General features: G+C 34.8%; 1 protein-coding gene across 3 annotated transcripts in view; it reads right to left on the bottom strand.

Moving 5' to 3' along the window:
- DMXL1 (Dmx like 1) overlaps positions 1-21652 on the bottom strand; it is a 131371-nt gene that overhangs the window by 95303 nt on the left and 14416 nt on the right. For all 3 annotated transcript variants that reach the window (XM_060296141.2, XM_030869811.2, XM_030869812.3), the window contains exons 2-5: positions 14159-14284; positions 10789-10860; positions 7890-7968; positions 3224-3356 (exon numbers count right to left, since the gene is read on the bottom strand). In XM_060296141.2, coding sequence (XP_060152124.1) covers positions 3224-3356; positions 7890-7968; positions 10789-10860; positions 14159-14284 — 410 coding nt within the window. The remainder of the gene's footprint in view (positions 1-3223; positions 3357-7889; positions 7969-10788; positions 10861-14158; positions 14285-21652) is intronic.

The raw sequence follows: 21652 nt of genomic DNA, 5'->3' as shown, positions 1-21652 counted from the left end.
CATTTTTATGCATCTGGTTAATCCTAAGGACATCTTTAAAACAAATAATTAAAAGTCTGGTCTCCATGATTGTGACCTTGTTGCCCCTACAGTCTTTTCTTAAAACAGTAGCTAAAGCAGTTTTTTTAAAACAGAATTACTGGGTTGGCCAGAAAGTTCGTTTGGTTTTAAGTAAAAATAAGAGACATTTTTCATTTTCACGAAGAACTTTATTGAACGTATTCACTAGCCGAACGAACTTTTTGGCCAATCCACTAGATCTCAACACACCCTCTGCTTAAAACCCCCAAGGCCTTCCCAACTCACTCAAAATAAAAGGCAAAAGCTTCACAATAACCTATAAGCTGACTCCTGACTCCCCTATTACTCCTCACTTTGTTCACTTTACTCCAGCCACAAGGTAACATACACTTTTACCTCAGAGCCTTGCACTAGTTCCCTCCTCCTACAACGTTCTTCACCAGAAGATACACACACATAGCTTACTCACTCACTTCCTTCAGGTCTATACTCAAATGTCACCTCTACTCTTCTTCCCCCTACCCTACTTAATTATTCTCTATCGTACCTACTGGTCCTCATCTAACAGGTATTAGCAGTGTTCTAAATGTACCACAAATGTATGATCAAACCCAACTTTGAAATGTATTCCAGTTAGTGTAATCTTCAGTTGATTCTAAAATAAAACTGGCATAGTTTCTAGTCCAAGGCTTTATTGCTTACTTAAATAACAAACCACCTCAAATAAACAATTAGTATGTCTAGTCCAAGTTCCCACTGTATAACTCTGATTATGATTTAACTTAATATCCTTCCCCTCTCCCAAATGCAAGAAATACATTTCAAATTCTCAGTTCAACCCAAGGAATCTCCTTACTAGATCTGCAGTGAAGGCACTATAGCACTTCTTTGTTCTTCTCTCCCCCATTAGCTCTTTCTAAAGAACTATCTTTGCAAAATCTTATTTCCTCTCTACATGTAAACCCTTTTTAACACCCATGATCTGGCTGAGGGGGGGCAAAATAACACAGAACCAGCTCCTTTGAAATCTCCTTTGTATATTCTATACATATAGAAGGTCTGCCTTACTTTGACTTTGGTATCTGATTTGTACCCTTTACTGCTTCATATGAAGCTGACTCAGGGGACTTCCCGGGTGGCGCAGTAGTTAAGAATCCACCTGCCAGTGCAGGGGACACGGGTTCGAGCCCTGGTCTGGGAGGATCCCACATGCAACTAAGCCCGTGCACCACAACTGCTGAGCCTGTGCTCTAGAGCCTGCGAGCCACAACTACTGAAGCCTGCATGCCTAGAGCCCGTGCTCCGCAACAAGAGAAGCCACCACAATGAGAAGCCAGTGCACTGCAACGAAGACTAGCCCCCGCTCGCCGTAATTAGAGAAAGCCCGCACGCAGCAACGAAGACCCAACACAGCCAAAATTTTAAAAAATAAAATAAGAATTTTAAAAATATGTAAAACTGACTCAGGAAGAATGCCATTCCTAACATCCTGTCATACTGATTTACTGGTGTATTGTCTATCTCCCCCTATGTGTTCACAGCTATATTCTAAGCGCTTTTACCACTGTCTGGAACATGATAAGCACTCAACAAATATTTGTTGAATGAATGAAAGAAACTTGGACTTGCTATCTAAAGGGCATAAGAAAAATTAAGCCTGTTGATTCATACTTCCAAATTGATCTCTAGAAAGATGATACCAATTGTATGCCCTTATTAAGAGTATATAAGAATACCTTTCCTCCACTCACTCGTAATAGGTATTATTCATTCTCTTCTTTATGATTTTGAGTGAAGTCAATCAACTCTTAATATGCTCATTACTCATATGTACTACTGTTTAAAATTTTTCTCAAAAAAAATTTCTCTTCATTGTCCATTTTTGTTTACTTTTGAGATATGTTATTTTCTAGTTAATTTTTAAGACCTCCTCTTAAAAAAGGCATTAACCCAAAATTGCACATATTTCCCAACAAGTTTTTGGTTCTTTTCCTTATGGTCTTTTTGCTTTACAGAAATTTTTTATTGATACACAAAACTATTAATTTTTTCCTTTTCTTTCCTTTCAGTTTCTACTTTTGGTGTCATACTTAGAAATTTTTTCCATAACTCTAAAATAGCACTTCTCATTCAACAGTGATAGAACACAAATGATAAATGTTAGCCCAATGTGTAATTTTTAATTTCCTAGTAGTGACATTTAAAAAAGTAAAAGGAAACAGGTAAAATTAAGTATATTTTATTTAATCCAATATATCAAAAATATTATCATTTTAATGTGTAATCAATTAAAATTTAGTAAGAGTTTTACATTTTTTTCTTTGTGCAAAGTTTTTGAAATCTAGTGTTCATTTCATACTTTTAGGACATCTCAGTTAAGTCTAGCCATATTTCAAGGGCTCAAGTGAAATGAGGCTATCATACTGGACATGGTAGTATTAAACTATGACAATTCACCGATATTTTCTTCTAAAATTTTTTCATTGTATAGATATTGCTTCTTCTTCCTTTGAAATTTATTTTGGTGCCAAGTATGAAAGAGATTCTAACGTCATTTTCTCCACCACAGAGCTAGCAAGTTGCCCCACTGATGTAAAATGCCACCTTATATACTGAATCTCCATGTATAATTGGGTCTAACCCTGGACCCTAATCTATCTGTTCCTGTATCAACAACAAACTGCTTGACCAGTTGTAGCTTTAGAATTCATTTTACTATACTGTATATCTTCATTCTTTTCTTCTTTCAGGATTTTCCTGATTTTCCCATATTTGTCCTTTTAAATAAAATTTGAACTATGCTCAAAAGTAGAAATTCCAATGAGATTTTGATAAGGATGATGTTCAACATACAGATTAGTCTGGGAAAAATATACTTCTTCACAATAGGAAAATTTCCATTCAAAATCATGACAGGTGTCTCTGTCTCCTTTTGTATAATTTATCAAGTTCTTATTTAACTATCTTCATATAGGCCTAACACATTTCTATGTTTCTTCCTAGTTGTTTTATTCAACAATTTAAAAAAAGTAAAAAAGCGTCTGCAGAACATGGGAAATGGTGAATCCTCTGTATATAAGAAAAGGCATGTCAAAATCAATACTTTTTATGTTAGTATGGTTTTACACCAACTAAAATGCATTTATAATATAAGACCACATGGAACAGGTTTATTGGTTTAATCCCCTAATTAATTGCTTACTTGCAATGCCAAATGCATCTCCAATCCCCAAAGTTAAGATCTGTTTTATCTGGATTTTCATCTTCAGCTGATTTCTCCAAGTTAGCACTGGACCACAGTTGCAAACAGCTAGAACCAGTTAAAAGACGATTGCCTAAAATATATATATATCAAAAAAAATAATATATATATATCATTCACCAATTATTATTTAGGTATTTAATTAGTGAGTTAAGTACATGCTCAAGAGTTGTATATAATACTATAAAGATAATACAACTTTTTTAAAAAGTCAAATAACAAAAAGAGATTTGGGGTATGGGGGAGTAAGGCTATATTTTAACTTTGTTGAAGAAACTTAAGACAAAAAAGGGAACAGATCTTATCATCTCTCATCCAACAAACATTTAATGAGCATCTTCTTTGTAACAGGCACTGTGCTAGGCACTGGCAATACAATAAGAAATGAAAGACTGTCCTTTTTCATGATGGGTTCACATTCCAGTAGAGAAATATTATGAACAGAAGCATGAAAACATGCAAGTTCAAATATATTCCAGAGAATGCCTCATAATCTCATTATAGTTAAGGGATAAGGTACGTAGTAGACTTAGAAAAAGAAATAAGTTTGGAAAAAAGGGATCATATTGTGAAGCATTTTTGAGGTTCATAAAGAGTTCAGAGTTTGTTATAGGTAGCTGGAAGTTAAAGGTTTTATTTAGGGGGGGTGTAGTTTACATAAGTGTATCTGTATTTTAGAACAAGGGGTCTCAACTGGGAGGGGCTGTCAACAGATGGACGTAAGATGCCCATAAACCTCCTTCCAATGACATACATGCAAAAGTTATAGGTATACTTTGCGCATTTTTCTAGAGAGATAATCCATAATTTTCACCATACTTTCAAAAACTCCAGTAAACAAAGAAGGGTAAATTATGATTCTTTATAACTCTAGAGATAGGCAAGATTAGGAAAAATGTAAGACGCTGGGAAATCCGGTTAAATGACTATAATAAATACAGATGGGAAATCATGAGGATCTGAATCAAATATTAAAGTAATAAGCATGGATTTAAAAGCCATTTCAAAAAAAAGAACAGAATTTTCATGGCATGACACCAAGTAAAAAACAGAGAGATACAAGAGGTTTCAAGGAGAGATTCCAAGTTTATGACTTGGGGAATTTAGTGGAAGATTGTGCTATCAAAGAAAATAAAGGCAGTACAATTTTGGCCAAAAAGCTGACAATAAATAAGGCATTCTATCTCTCTGGAAAGATCACTTTATTTAAAAAGTGAGTCTGTGGCAAAACACTGACTTTAGATCAGAAATCCTTGTGTCTAAATCCCAAATAAGTTACTCAATCACCTATGTGAATTTGATCGAGTTGGGCAACCTCTGAGTCTCAATTTTCTCACCTATAAAATTACAAGTTTGTGTAGAGCTGTTTTAAGAATTAGCTATAATATGTATTACATATCTAGCAGAGGCTAGGCACTTAGCAGAAGCTCAATAAATAATAGCAACTAGGTGGAAAGTCCTAGAGACAGATAAAAACAGCCCAGAAAGTATTGATACTAATGAGACATTCCATTTAAATATGGTTATCATTCCACTGTTTAGCTTAGCAACATACATACGTTTTCTTTTTTTTACTGAGATGTAACTGACATGTATCATTGTATTAGTTTCAGGTTACAACATAATGATTCAATATTTGTATACAGTGTGAAATGACCACCACAATAAGTCTCCTTAACATTCATCACCACACATGGCTACAATGTTTTTTCTTATGATGAGAACTTTAAGATCTACTTTCTCTTAGCAACTTTCAAATACACAATACAGAATTATTAAGCATAGTCACTATGTCATACATTACATCCCAGGATTTATTTATTTCATAACTGAAAGTTTGTACCTTCACCTATTTCATCTACTCTCCCCAATCCCACCCCACCCTACTCCAGCCCACTGCCTCTGACAACTACCAATCTGTTCTCTGTATCTATACGTTCAGTTTTGACAAGTTTTCTTTAACATAAACTAAAGGTGAAACTAAGGTAACCCATGAAGGATTAAGAAATTAATATAGAACACAAAATAATTCATCCCAGTTATAGAATGAAACAAAAGTAGGTAAGGTATGGCATAATACATTGATTTGAACAGAAAGGCAGAAGTATAGATATCAAAGTAGGAAAAAAAAGCATTAAGTCTAAAATAGTAAGTCTTATGATTTAAGCAAGATGCAATAGTGCGTTTGGAGACAACACAAAGGCACTATAGTCAGTTTACTAGCACCATCTGAAAAATATTCTTTATATCCCAATACCTGGCATATACTAATAAGTAAATATTCATCAAAACCGAAATACTAGTATTTCACTTAATATATTCTAAATCTGTTTATATAAATAATTACAAAGTTCATTTACAAAAGTAATAATAGCTCCCCAATATATATTACAGTAATAACCCATTTCTCAACCAAACCACTTAAATTTTAAACTTTTTGATTATAAAAAGAAAAATGATAAACTTTTATGTGAATTTTAAATAAATCATGATTTAAAAGATAATGGTCATGAAATACTGGCAAGTCACTACTAGATATGTTAAGAAAATAAGTAGCTATCTTCTAATACTACTCTGTAATGATGATTTTAGAAGAACTAAAATACTGTCAATATCAATAACAATATCAATACTACCTTCTAAAGAATTAGTACTTACAGACTGCAGGTACAAAAATTCCAGGCAACTACTATGTCATTACTAAAGAAATATCACTCAATTCAAATAATAAATGTTTTTATTACAGTTATTCATGAGACTTCAAGTAGCCAGTTCACTTGCTAACAATATTTTTATAGGTAAGTACCTACATAAATACCTTTTTACAGAAAGTACCAACTACTTTCATATATACTACCATATCTGATCATTAAAAAACTATCTTGTGAAATAGATATTACCTTAATTTAAAGTGAGTTAACCATTCTTGATATGTTAAGTAATCTGCTCATGATCACAAAACTTGTAGTCATATATGTAAACATTTATTGAGAGCTTAATATATGATGGACCCCTAAAGATAAATAAAATACTGAATAAAATAGATTCTAAGCCCTTGCCTAATAAAAAAAAAGGTAAACAAATAATTATAATAAATTGTAGTGTTATCACAGAGTAACCATATAATTTATCATCCAAATAGGAACACTGTGAAAGTAAAGGTGACACTGCTAATTATCTTATAAGGAAACAGGCATAAACTGGACATCAGCGACCCTATCCAGAGTAGAGTTATAGTCAAAGTGCTGTACTAAATGCCAAATTTGAACCCAGGACAAATTTTTACTCTTTTCACTGTATGCATAAAATATACCTGTAGGCTACCAGCTAGTAAGCATCAATCTCATGAGAAAAAACATCTTAAAACATTATGTGATTTTTATTTAATCTAAGATAATCTCTTTTACCTTCTAAAATAATTTCCCAAGGTTCTGAACTTCGTATTCTAAATTAACATTTTTTCTCAGCCATTTTATCTACTATATTAAAATTTATCTTATCTATCTTAACTGATGACTTCTAGTTCTATGCTCCAAAGATAACTTCTTTCATAAATTTAGATTCAAATTTCTAACAATCTAATGAATACTGCTATAGGATATGCAAGCATCTCAAATTCCATACATCCAAATAAAATTTATGTTCCACTATCTCTAACTCCTACATATCACTCTTCCTGTGATCAAAGATACCCTCAGAATAATGTGAAATCCAGTTGTCAAGTAATGTCAATTCGACTACCTAAATGCATTTCATATCCATGTATTCCTTTCATTAGTCACGCCATATTAATTGAGCACCTACTATGATAAAGGCACTGAAATAAGTTCTTATTTCTCTTTCAGACTACTGTGAATGCACACTTTCCAAAGGTAATTATAGATAATACAGTATTTATCTTCCTGTTCCTCTTGTGTCTGATCATTCTAAGTTAGTGCTACCAGAAAAATCTGGCAAAACCATAAATCTTAGCCTGTCACTAGCCATTTTCAAAAACCTATACATTTTATACAATTAAAAGGAATTAAATTAAAATTCTTTAATTCTTCACATGACTGTAAAGGCTTTCCATATATGCTGTATTCTTATCTCATCACCAGACTCACTCCAGCCTCAATGAAGTACTAACCATTACTAGAATATATCTTATGCTTTCTTTCTTTGTTCCTCTTTGCTCACTCTGGTAAATTGGTAAAAATGACTTTAGGATGATTTTCTAATGCAGAAATAGATAACTGATACATATACACATTATCTCTTCTTAGAATTCACTTCTTTTTTCCTTCTTCAACCTATTCCCACCTTCACTGTCAAAATCTATCTACTCTCATGGCAAAAGGCTCCTCTGCAATGGAACTTTGATTCCCCACAAAGAATTAGTGTCTCCTTCCCAAAACAACAGGTATTCCTACAATAGCTGGACACTATTATGGTGCATATTTTCCTCATTTCAGTATAAGCTCTAAAATAGCACAACCTGTTTTACTTACTTTTGTGTTCCCCACCATTTCACACAAAGCAGAACTGAAATACATGAAAGTAAGAAAAAAAGCAATAGCCTAGACAAGTGTTATTTCACTTCAGTTAATTCTTCTTGTATTCTTACCTGCAGGATCCCAAGTTATATTGTGTGCTATTGAGTCCAGAAAAAATTGGCCACTTTTCTGCCACTGACTATATAATTCCTAAAATTAAAAAGTCATTTAGTCAATAATTATTGGCATCTTTTCTGTCAAACGTATATACTGACACTAATTATTTTTAACAATACATGTACTCATTTTTTTTAGGTATAATTGACCATGTAGTCATACTTAAAGAGAATAAAATGTTCAGCTTGTCAAGAAAAATAAGGAATATGTGATGGAGGAGATCAGTGAGAGAACATCCATTCCTATAAGTCCAAAAGCCTGTCTTTAGTATATTTAAACAACCAATAAGTATCTGCCAACTAGGACAACATATATATTAACCTCAGCCTTTTAAAGTTATAATTATTACTTTATTATTATTATAGTTACACAGGTTTAATTTTAAATATGTCTGTGTCTGCTATTTGAGGATTCCTCCTCTATAAAGTTTCATCTTCATCTGAGGGCGTACGGTTATGTGTGAAAATTCAGAATAAGAGATGTTAACACTTCCCTTACATTACATAATTTAAGGGCTTTTCATGCCTTAAAGCAATATTTTTCAAACTTTTTTAACCTGCAAACCAGTAAGAAATACATGTTGCACTATAACCCAGAACAAACACACATACACACACATAAATGCAATCTAAGTTCACCCTTAATACATGTGATGCACTCTTAACATTTTCTATTATATTTCATTTTCTTTTAAATTCAGGTTGTGGCCTACTAAGTTGACTTCTCTAACCTCTAATACATTGAGATCCATAAACACTATCTTAATGTAGTCGTTCCCATACTTTAGTATGAAAACAGTCTAAGATGTTTATTAAAAATTCAAATGCTCAAGACCCATGCCCAAAGGTTCAGATTCAAAAGGTCCAGAACTGGGCACAGGAAATCTGTACTTTAAACCAACATCTCCAGGTGATTCTGATACAGGTGGCCTGCAGAATATGCTTTTATGAAACACTATCCTGCAGGAATGGCTCTCAATCACAGCACACATCAGAACTCCCTCTAGATCTATATGTACAAGCACACAGGCACAATCCCACACCTACACATTTAGAATTCCTCAGGGCAGGATATGGACACACGTATCAACTAGTGATTCTGAAGTGTATCTCTTGTGAAGAACCACCATCTTAAAAGAATATTCCAGAATGTACAAATAAAAGAATATAATATTTTTTATGAGGCTCTAAGGATTCTCTGAGACTATATCCTGGAATTCAAGATTTTGTGCATCTTCCAAGTTTATGATTTTTCCATTTGATCCAGTTTTCCCTTTATTCATCAGGCTTTTTTTTCACCCTCTCTGCAAAGTCAGTGCTGCCTACCAATAAACAAGCCTCTTCTTATTGAATTTTTTACACTATTATATTAAACAATTATAATTAGTACAAGAGAAAATGGGCAAAACCTGAAATTCTCAATTCTACCCTTATCAATAAAGGCATTTTAACATAACAAACTGATTTTTTTTTAAAGTCAGCTATTTCATTCAACAAATACTTATTGAGTATTATTTGAAATACAGTGTTTTGGATGGAGCAACCACCTTTAAAATTTGTTTTTAGTGCTATCAGTTACTAACTCATAAGGGTGTGAGAGCCTCTAACACTGGATTCATTAGGTAATATATAAACACAAATAGAAATGAGGAGAGAACTGTGGACTCTCCTTCCATGAAATTTTAAAATGGATATCAATTAACCCAGAGAAAATATTTTTCATTAACACAAGGTAGGGAAAAAGAATGCTCACACCCAGGAATCAAGACAACTAGTTTCTCTCTTAGTTCTGGGGCTCAATAGCTGTTTCACTGCTCAAGTCACTTATTTTGGGGTCTCTGCTGCCTTATTTATAAAAAAGAAGTAACAGCTGCCCAACTAAGTCAGAGGGAATTTGTAAGATACTAATGAGCTAAGTGAAAATGAAATGAAAGCTATTAAAAGATATATAAGGTAAATCTATTGTTGACACACTGTTTAATTCTTTACATTTAACACATTTCTACAGTCTCTGACATCAAAAATAAACAAACATTAACCAATTTCGGAATTGAGCAAAGAGCCTCTTAAGGTTGACCTGCTCAGTTTCAATAGCTACAGAGCAGCAGAGAAATAAACCAGTCCTATGACTCCTACTACAATGCTCTTTAGACACACCATGCTGATCTTCTTCCACATGGTTCAAATCACTAGCTTAACCTTCAGTAGAAACGGATAAAACAGCCTGATCTGACTGTTTTCTTTAAGAGCATCTAAACACCCAAGAAATCTACTACATAACCTCAATATTTATAAATTATAAAGTTTTAACCAACTCTCAGGAACTATTTCTGAATATAGTTTCTTTATTAAAAAAAAATTCACTGACCCACTAACAATTATTACATGATATAATAAGTGCAAGAAAGTAAGTTCAGGGGGTAGGTTAAGACTTTGCAATTAAAACATGTCACTTTAAGAACAAAATATATAAAGCAGAAAAACTACCTAAAAGTAGATCACAGAAACAAAGAACAAGTGCCACATATGACTGGACAATGATGTTTGCCATTAGCAATAAAGTAACTAACAAGTTTCAAGTTGTTGACTCTTCAAATACTTAATAAAAGAAAAAAATGATAGATGGAAAAAAAAGAAAAGCATTTCAAGATAATTCATATGCACAATTTAGTTTAATTCTACTTCAATGAAACATACATCTTTAATAAGGAAGTGGCATTTAACATGTTGTCTTTAATTACAGTGTATAATTTATACTGATTTATGTGATCACTCTAATTTTGTACTCTTAAAAATGGTATATTTTAATACACAACACATTTTCATTTCTAAGAGAAAAAGATGAATTACTGACCAAATTTTTCTTTTGCTTCGGTAGGTTAACTGGTTCAAAAACAGATACAACATTTCCATAGGATGCTGCAATCTTTTAAAAAGAAAAAAGAAAGAAAAGTTATGGATATGTTAACTTACTTATGAATCAAAAGAACAAAAGAAATTAACAGTATAACTTAAAAAATACCCAACACAGGGCTTCCCTGGTGGCGCAGTGGTTGAGAGTCCTCCTGCCGATGCAGGGGACACGGGTTCGTGCCCCGGTCCGGGAAGATCCCACATGCCATGGAGCGGCTGGGCCCGTGAGCCATGGCCGCTGAGCCTGCGCGTCCGGAGCCTGTGCTCCGCAACGGGAGAGGCCACAGCAGCGAGAGGCCCGCGTACCGCAAAAAAAAAAAAAAAAAAAAATACCCAACACAAAATTTCTTTCACCAATACTTGAGAATGTCAATTTTGGGGACTACCATATCTGGATCAGAATTCCAGTGCTGTCACTGTGTACCAGCAAGTTAAGCTCTCTGAACCTTAGTTTCTATCTATATTTACAGTATATATAATACTATCTTCCTAATAGGATTATTTTGAGGGTTGAAATAACATTTGTAAAGCATCTGGTAAAGAATTATCTATATAAGATGCATAGTAAATGTTAATTTCCTTCCTCACAGAAGAAAATGTATTGATGTATTCCTTGTCAAGTATGGAATTTGACGTGACTTAAAAATCAAGTTTTTAGGTTATCTGTCTTCAAAGTTCAGAATTCTGTCAGTGTATATTTAACTTTTTAGAAGTAAAACTTAGATCTATTCCTTTGTAAACTCTCTAAGGAGTATATTTTTTCAATATTCTATTTTATTTGAGTAACTTTCAAATATTTACTCTTAAATCAATGAAGCATAACCCTTGCTGGCTCTGTTTTATAAGGTAGCTACTACTATAGCTTGAGTGAGTCACAAATAAAGAACATTAAAACATCAGAAATCAGACAGATATATAGATAGAATGAATGATCAGGGATAAAAATAAGAACATATAATCTAGTGAAGACAGTAAGAAATGAGGATGTAACATACATAATGGAAAAAAAAACTTTCAATGGATATTTTAAAGTGTTCTGAGGAGATCTTAGAAGGTAGAAATCATCTGCACTGACTTCACCTGGGAGTATTTAGTTTGCGCCTTTAAATGTGGATAGAATTTCAAACTGCAGTGAGTGTTCAATTTTAGAAATAGGGCATAGTATGAACACAAGTATACATCTTTTTTTTAAATATTTATTTATTTGGCTGCTCCAGGTCGTAGTCGCGGCACGTGAAATCTTCGTTGCCGCATGCAGGATCTAGTTCCCTGACCAGGGATTGCACCTGGGGCCCCTGCATTGGGTGTGTGGAGTCTTAACCACTGGACTACCAGGGAAGTCCCCACGAGTGTAAATATTAAAAGAGGTAAAGTACGTTGGGAGGTGACTGAGCACCAGCCCAGGCAGAAGAGAGAAATAATGGACATGAGGCCAAAAAGGCAAGTGTGAGTGGGTTAAATAAGGTCTCAAACCAAGGTGAACAATTTGAACTTTTCTAAGTTCATGGGAAACTAAGAATGGTTTTAAGCAAATGAATAACAAGTCAAACGCAGGTGAATTTTCTTAGGAAAATTAATCTGGTAGTACAAATAAAAAAACAGTAATGATAAAATATTGATGCCTATGGTATCAAGAAGCATTTCCTTCTAAAAGGTAAACAGAAATCCCAAGTACCAAAATCTACAAATTTTCGTCTTGATACCTTAAGGAATCATTTGAGTATACTGTTTTCTGTAAAACAAAGGAAATTTACCCTTTATTAGAATAATTATAAAACCAAATGACCTCTTCATTCTAACCTGGATTTCATGTAATATAGATTAAAAGATAACTCATATTGAAAATTTCTAAAATTAGATTTCCAACATTAACAAGCCCTATGTGAATCTAAATGGTATAAGTAAGTTTTTATATACAATCAAGATTACAGAACTACAGAGCTACGAGATCAAACAAACATGAAGAGAAAGGGAAAAAAGTCTCAAGGATTTTTAGCATTCCATAATAAAAACCACTTTCGTAGTACAGTGAGAATGAAAGGCATGAACAAAAGAAAGACAGATGAGATACCTGTAACTCTACTGAAAGGAAGGAACACAGGAATAACAAAAAGAACAGTAGTCCAAAAAGTAGGCAAAGACTACAAGAGTTGAAACTCCTTTGTTACGAGTATCTTTAAACTAGGTCCCAAGAAGTAACTTTTCAGAATGGCAGCCTTATTAGGAATGATTACATTAAAAAAAATAAGGTTGGGCCCATTTTGATTTCTCACACAAAATGTTCTGGTAGAATCACAAACAATATACATGAATTAAGTATCTACCAAAAAAATTAAATTTGCAAAGTTCAGCCTAGTCTAGTTGCAACTGTACCTAGGCCTGGTCATCTATGCCTATATGGTGCTATATTAAGCTATACACTATACTGCCTATAAGTTATAACTCTCCCAACTCTGGTACTATACAGAACTGTATTTAACCTGATGTTAAATCATATGCCCTGTTTCTTTTTTTTTTTTTTTTTTGCGGTACGCGGGCCTTTCACTGTTGTGGCCTCTCCCGTTGCGGAGCACAGGCTCCAGATGCGCAGGCTCAGCGTCCATGGCTCACAGGCTCAGTCGCTCCGCGCGGCATGTGGGATCTTCCCGGACTGGGGCACGAACCCGTGTCCCTGGCATTGGCAGGTGGACTCTCAACCACTGCGCCACCAGGAAAGCCCATGCCCTGTTTCTTTTGTTTTTGTTGCTTTTTTACTTTCAAGGTAACTTTATACTTTCCATGTGTAAACAGAAGTTCAAATTAAATTTTTCATTTTTCTTATAGACTTGGAATAAATTATTCAAAAAATTATCAATTTATGTTCATTTTTGTACAAAGTTTATCTAGAAGTTACAAGGAGATAACTACCTGTTTACAGACAAAAAAGGACTCTAACAACAATTTCTTTTCAGGGTTTATTTCTAAATAGACTGAAGTTTATTGTCACTCCTTTCCCTCAATCCAATCAATTTTTAAATAAGTAAGCTTTATACCTATTCTACAGGTAATATTACATTTGTTTGTCAATTCATGGAGAAAACTATGCTATATTTCAAGATTATATGAGAACAGAATTCCTGACAATCTCTAAGATACATCTGAGTCAGGAATTTTGTTCTCTAGAGTGCATCTTAGAGAGCCAAAGAAATCTGTAGCTACATTGTCTTGGAAACACAGCAAGTCTCTAATTCAATAGGAAATAGATACTTCAGAGACTATACTTACAAAAACCATATTCAAAACAAATCTCATATCACCACAAGATTACAAACCTTGCCTTGTTGCATTGAACAATCTACACATCCTACTTGAATATTTCCATGTTTAGCTCCTGGGATTATTTGCAGTCTTTCAAAATCACTTCCCAGTATAACAATGTCACATCCAGAGGCATAAGCCTAAAAACAAAGAAAAAAATGAACAAAGTAAAATAAAAATGATAAAATTGTCAAGAAAATATTTATCATGTATAACAATGGCATTAAATATTAACAGACTAACTTTAAATATTTTAAAAAATCTTTATTATTTGAGAATATTCCCCTTACCTCCCATATATAGTCCCATCAGTCAGTCCTTTCTGCAAAATATATACCAATTCCTTTCACTTTTTCCATCTCCACTGAATGCTACTGCCCTTATCTAAACTACCATAATCTCTCTCCTGCATTATTGTTTATACTCTGACTGCTTCCATTCTTGCTTCCCTCTAATTCCTTTCCACACACAGACAAGAGTGATCTTTTAAAAATGTTTATTACACCAAGTAATTTTCCCTTCAATAGTTTCCTCATCGCACTTGGAATAAAATCTCAACTTCTTATCAATGTCAATGCCCTAAATGATTGTCCTAATTCCCCAAATCCATCTCAAGCTACTCTTTCATTCCCTCAATTGGCTCCTGCCCTTACATTGCCCTTCTTTCTGTTTCTTGGGCGTAACAATCTTTTTTCACCTCAAGGTGGTTTACCTTCCTTCTATCTGCCTGGTCTTTGTCTAACTAGCTTCTTTTCAACATTCATGTCTCAGTTCCTGAATATACTCATATTGATCAATATTCTTCCCCCCTCCCCTAATTACTTTCCATCACACTACTCTTTTTCTTCTTCATAGCATATACCACAATTTGTAAATATCTTGCTTGTTATCCATTTCCATTACTACAAGTTAAGGTCCAAGACGAAAAAGTAGGGTTCAAGTTTATCTTGTTCTCTGCTCTTAGATCACAGGAGTTTCTTCCATTTAAGAGTACGTGGCTGTCGTCCTAGAATTTACATGCAGCATAATTCTGAAAATAAAATATCTATCACAAACTGCTTTCCATCCTAAGTTCTTAAAATTTTAGTAATTCTTTACTTTCTCATCACTTTTGCACATATACATACACCTTACTTAATGTAAAAAATATTATACTTAATATATATAAGTATATACTTAATATACTTAATATATACTTAATATATATTATACTTAATATACTTAATATACTTAAAATATTATACTTAATATACATATACTTAATATAATGTAAAAAATATTATACTTAATATATACTTAATATTATACTTAATATAATATAATATATTATACTTAATATATTATACTTAATATATATACTTAATTATATAAGTATAATATATTATACTTAATATAATAAAAATATTATACTTAGTATATATTCGTATATATTCGTATATATTCGTATATATTCGTATATATACGTATTCGTATATATTCGTATTTCGTATTTCGTATTTCGTAATTCCTACCAAAGCCAAAATGGTTCTGTACAAGCTACCAAAAAATATTAGAAAAGGGACTTGAAAGAACATACAAATAAATCTGCTCACATTATCAACAAGAAAATGAGGCCTAAATTGGCCGACAACTTCTTAGTGGCAGAGTGGGCTTGAGAACTCTGATCTCTTGATTTTTGATCTAGTGCTATTTTGATGTCAGAACAGGAACTTCCCTAGTTAAGCATGCTTGTCTGGAATTTTCCTAAAAGGAATTAGGGGAAATCAAGTCTGTTTCTACTAGTGCCACACAGTGGAAAAAACTGGCTCAGTAAACAAACAAAAAACCTCATGATGGTCTGCTCACCTAGGTGTAAATATCCACAATAGGATCATAAGGCTTGTCACAAGACTAACAGCCAGAATAAATTCCAAAAACTAATTTATGAAAAATGTCATTAACAATACTCTAAAATACCTTAATATTTTAGAAACTGATTTTCTCCTGAACATTATATTTTGATAAAATACTGATTGCCACTGTTTACCAAAATACTGTATTAAATTTGGAATGTTTACAATGTAGATTTCCTCCTCACTAAACAAAATTTTTTCAGTTTCCATTGACTAGAATATATATATATATATATTTTAAAATGTGTTCATAACTTTGCCTTCTTTTTGTTTACCTGCAATTATATATCTACTTACAGATATTGTGTTGCACCTATTTTTGTCAATCAGGACTCTAAGTTTTCCTGAATTAAGTCTACAAGAATCCTGAAGTACCTCACAAAATTACTGTTTATTTCAACAAGTATTAAACATTTATAAACTTGATAAATGCAAAGTTACCTCAGAAATAAACATCTATCCCTATAGAAAGATGCCAACTTATAATACAAATAAACCTTGATCATTCAAAGACTTATCCAGTTCTGGATTACCCTTGTTCTTTTGCTGCTGCTATTATACTATCACTGCCTGTCAGTTAATTTTTCCTTAGTGACGGCACTAGAAGGTGCAAAGCTATCTATCCCTAGTTTTGGCAAACATTAAATTGAATAAAAATTATTGATCTTCATCTGGAATATCTCTGTCATTTAGTCCTCACTTTCTTCTTTCAGAGTTATAACTAATGGATGGCAATAAACTGGTAAATGGGGAAAAAACAAAAAACAAATATAACGAACTGCAGTTTACAGTTCATCAGTTGACTATTATCCTTGGGGCTTATAATAAAAACAACTTCTGGTTTTCTTGACTACAGAATTTTAATTTTTATAGTTTATTTGACTAATTAAATATAAAATGCATTAGAGACTCAAACTCTATTTGTGTTTTGTTCCATTTCTTAATCATTTTCAAGAATGTGTAAACATCTCCTTAAAAATCCTGCTGTGCACAGAATACTGGTTGAATAAACTGTGGTACATAGCCACGATGGAGTATTAAAACAGCTATAAAAAGAATGAGGAAGAAATCTATGAACTGACTTGGAGTGATTTCTAGGGGATATTATAAAGTGAAAAAAAAAAAAGTAGAAAAGAGCATATATGGCAATTTTTTGTGTGTAAGGAACAAGGAAAATAAAACACGTGTACCTGGCTTGCTACAAAAAGGAACAAAGGGAGAATAAAACTAGGGAAAAATGAAGTTGGATACCTACAAAAGGGGAGAAGATGAAGTGGAAGCAAAGAATAACACTTCTGAGTATAACTTTTTATATACTCACGACTTCTTTTTAAAATTGAAGTATAACTGACCTACAGCACTCTGTTAGTTCCAGGTGCACAACTCCGTGATTCTACATTTCCATACATTATAAAGTGATCATCATTAAGTCTAGTTATTATGTGTCACCATACAAAGATATTACAGTATTATTGACTATATTCCCCATGCTGTACATTTAATGCCCATGACTCATTTATTTTGTAACTGGAAGTTTCTATTTCTTAATCTCCCTTACCTATTTCACTTATCACTCCCACCTCCACCTTCCCTCCGCTCTGGCAACCACATTTGTCCCCTGTATCTATGAGTCTGTTACCGTTCTGCTGTTTGTTCATTTGTTTTGTTTTTTAGATTCCACATATAAGTGAAATCATACGGTATTTGTCTTTGTCTGACTTACTTCACTTAGCATAATACCCTCCAGGTCCACACATATTGTCACAAATGGCAAGATTCCATTCTTTTTTTATGGCTGAGTAATATTCCACTGTGTGTGTATACATGTATACACACACACACACACACACACACCTTTATCCATTCATCTACCAGTGGACACTAGTTATGACTTTTGAAACACGTTAACATCATACATATTCAAAAAATTGATTTAAATCAATCAGAATGGGGGGGAGGTGAAACAAAGGAACTAAGTACATTTCAAACAAATACTATATCTACACTGAAAGAAAGAAGGCAGGAAGGAACTAAGTAACTTATGAACACAGAATTTGACTATACGTTTGCAGCCTTGGAGAGTGAGAAGGAAAAAACTAGTCTTCCTCCCGTGTTTCTCCTTTGCTCTCACATTATTACCACATTCACAACACTTCTGACAACAGATATGGGGGGGGGGGTTTAACCACACCAAGCAAGCAATTATGTGACACCAACTGAGTATCCTACAATTTAACTCAGTCCTGACACTATCTGCCTGGAGATAGCATCAGATCCCACAAGTTAAGGGCTCAGCCTTAACTGAGACTGCCCTCCACTTCAGATGCTAATCACAAATAGTAGGTCCTCAGATTACCCACAACTTCTGTCCCAGTCAAAGGTTCCCATGACCTCTTCCCCCTTGGATTTATTTGCTAAAACAGTGCGAAGAACTCAGGGAAACACTTATGCTTACCAGTGTGATAAAGGATACAAATAAACAGCCAGAAAAAGAGATGGGGGCGGGGAGGGGGGCACTTTTTTGTGCTTTCCTCTATCTTTCATTCACTGTAGTCATCTGAGCCTATTTTTTCTTCTTGACAGGGCCAAATGCTAAGTGCTTTTCACTGGTATCCCATTTAATCCTCACAACAAATCCTGTGAGATATTTACTATAATCAATCCATTTTACTGATAAGGAAACTCGAACTTAGATTGAGTAATTGGCTCAAGTCTCAGAGCTAGTATCAGACACAAATGAGACTGAAAGCAAGTTATAACTAATGGGAAAGAACATGCTCTTACTCCTTCTGCTATGCTGCCATACAATGCCTTATAAATAAACATGATGTGAATTTAATAACTGTCCCCTAATTTCTTCCTATAATTAAAAATGACTTCTTTGGATGTAAAGCAACCAGAATTCCCATAACTGTTGATACGAATGTAAAATAAAATGGTCCCACTACTTTGGAAAGGTAAACACAGGCACACTCAATGATCCAGCAATTCTACCTCTAAGTTTATACCCAACAGAAATGTGTCTATATGTACACTAAGAGACATGTACAAGAACATTCATAGCTATTCATAAAAGCTCCAAAGTAGAACCAACTCAAACATATAATAGAATGCATAAATAAACTGTAGTATATATATTTTAAATGGATAGCCACCAAGGACCTACTATATAGCACAGGGAACTCTGCTCAATATTCTGTAACAACCTAATTGGGAGAACAATTTGAAAAAGAATAGATACTTATAACTGAATCACTTTGTTGTACACCTGAAACTAACACAACATTGTTAATCAACTGTACTCCAATGTAAAATAAAAAGTTAAAAAGAAAACGGCAGTATAATCATACAATGGAATACTATAAAGCAATGGTTCTCAAACTCTCTGGTTTCAGTAATCCTTTGTACACTTAAGAAAATACTGAGGATAACCACCCTAGCTTCTCCCTCCCCAAGAGCTTTAGTTTGTGTGGGTTATCACTATCAATATTTACTCTTTTAGAAAACTGAGAAAATATAATACACTAATTGATAAGGTAATCAAAACTTCCCAACAAATAAAAGCCCAGGACCAGTTGGCTTTACCAGTGAATTCTACCAAACATTTAAAGAATAATTAACACCAATCCTTGTCAAACCCTTCCAAAAAACTGAAGAGGCCATTTAACAAGGTCAACATTACCGTTATACCAAAGCTACACAAGGCACTATAAGAAAAGAAAATTACAGGCCAATTTCCCTGATGAATATAGATGCAAAAATCTTGAACAAAATACTAGCAAACTGATTTCAAGCGCACATTAAAAAGATCTTATACCATAATCAAGTGGGATTTACCCCTGGGATGCAAGGATGGTTCCATAAAGGCCATATATGACAAGCTTATAGCTAATATACTCAATGATAAAAAGCTAAAAGCTTTCCTCTAAGATCAGGAAAAAGACAAGGATGCACACACTCCCACCAATTCTATTCAACATAATATTGGAAGTCCTAGCCAGAGCAATTAGGCAAGAAAAAGAAATAAAAGGCATTCGAATCAGAAAGGAAGATGTAAAATTGTCTGTTTGCAGAAGACAAGATATTACATATAGAAACCCTAAAGATTCCACCAAAAAACTGTTAGAACTAAGAAATGAACTCAGCAAAACTGCAGAATACAAAATCAACATACAAAAATCAACTGCATTTCTATATGCTAACAATAAACTATTCAAAAAAGAAATTAAGAAAATCCAATTTACAATAGCATCAAAAATAAAATACTTAAGAGTAAATGTAACCAAGGTGAAAAGTCTTGTACACAGAAAACTGTAAGACATTGATTAAAGAAGCTGACAACACAAATAAATGAAAAGACATTTTCTGTTCTTGGACTGGAAGAATTAATATTGTTGAAATGTCCATACTACACAAAACCATCTATAGATTCAATGTAATCTCTATCAAAATTCCAGTGGCATTTTTCACATAGGGAAAAAAAAAATCCTAAAATTCACATGGAACCACAGAAGACCCCAAATAGCCAAAGCAATCTTAAAAAAAAACTAAGCTGGAACCATCACATTTCCTTATTTCAAACCATGTTGCAAAGCTATAAAAATCAAAACAGTATGGTGAAGGCAGAAGATGGCGGAAGAGTAAGACGCGGAGATCACCTTCCTCCCCACAGATACACCAGAAATACATCTACACGTGGAACAGCTCCTACAGAACACCTGCTGAAGGCTGGCAGAAGACCTCAGACCTCCCAAAAGGCAAGAAACTCCCCACATACCTGGGTAGGGCAAAAGAAAAAAAGAAAAAACAGAGACAAAAGAATAGGGACGGCACCTGCACCAGTGGGAGGGAGCTGTGAAGGAGGAAAAGTTTCCACACACTAGGAAGCCCCTTCGCAGGCGGAGACTGCGGGAGGCGGAGCGGGGAGCTTCGAAGCCGCGGAGGAGTGCACAGCAACGGGTGCGGAGGGCAAAGCGGGAAGATTCCCGCACAGAGGATCGGTGCCGACCGGCACTCACCAGCCCGAGAGGCTTCTCTGCTCACCCGCCAGGGCGGGCGGGGCTGCGAGCTGAGGCTCTGAGGCTCGGGTTTCGGTTTCGGACGGAGCGCAGGGAGAGGACTGGGGTTGGCGGCTTGAACAAAGCCTGAAGGGGTTAGTGCACCACAGCTAGCCGGGAGGGAGTCCGGAGTCCGGGGAAAAGTCTGCACCTGCCGAAGAGGCAGGAGACTTTTCCTTCCCTCTTTGTTTCCTGGGGCGTGACGAGAGGGGTTTAAGAACGCTGCTTAAAGGAACTCCAGAGACGGGCGCGAGCCGCGGCTGAAAGCGCGGACCCCAGAGACGGGCGCGAGCCGCGGCTGAAAGCGCGGAATCCAGAGACGGGCGCGAGCCGCGGCTGAAAGCGCGGAATCCAGAGACGGGCGCGAGCCGCGGCTGAAAGCGCGGAATCCAGAGACGGGCGCAAACCGCGGCTAAAAGCGCGGACCCCAGAGGCGGGCGGGAGACGTTAAGGCTGCTGCTGCCGCCACCAAGGGGCCTGTGTGCGAGCACAGGTCACTCTCCACACCCCTCTTCCGCGGAGCCTGTGCAGCCCGCCACTGCCAGGTTCCCGGGATCCA

Source organism: Globicephala melas, chromosome 3 (assembly GCF_963455315.2).
Source record: "Globicephala melas chromosome 3, mGloMel1.2, whole genome shotgun sequence".
Lineage (NCBI taxonomy): Eukaryota > Metazoa > Chordata > Mammalia > Artiodactyla > Delphinidae > Globicephala > Globicephala melas.
The sequence above is the reverse complement of the archived record's forward strand: the minus strand, read 5'-3'. Positions and strand labels throughout refer to the sequence as shown.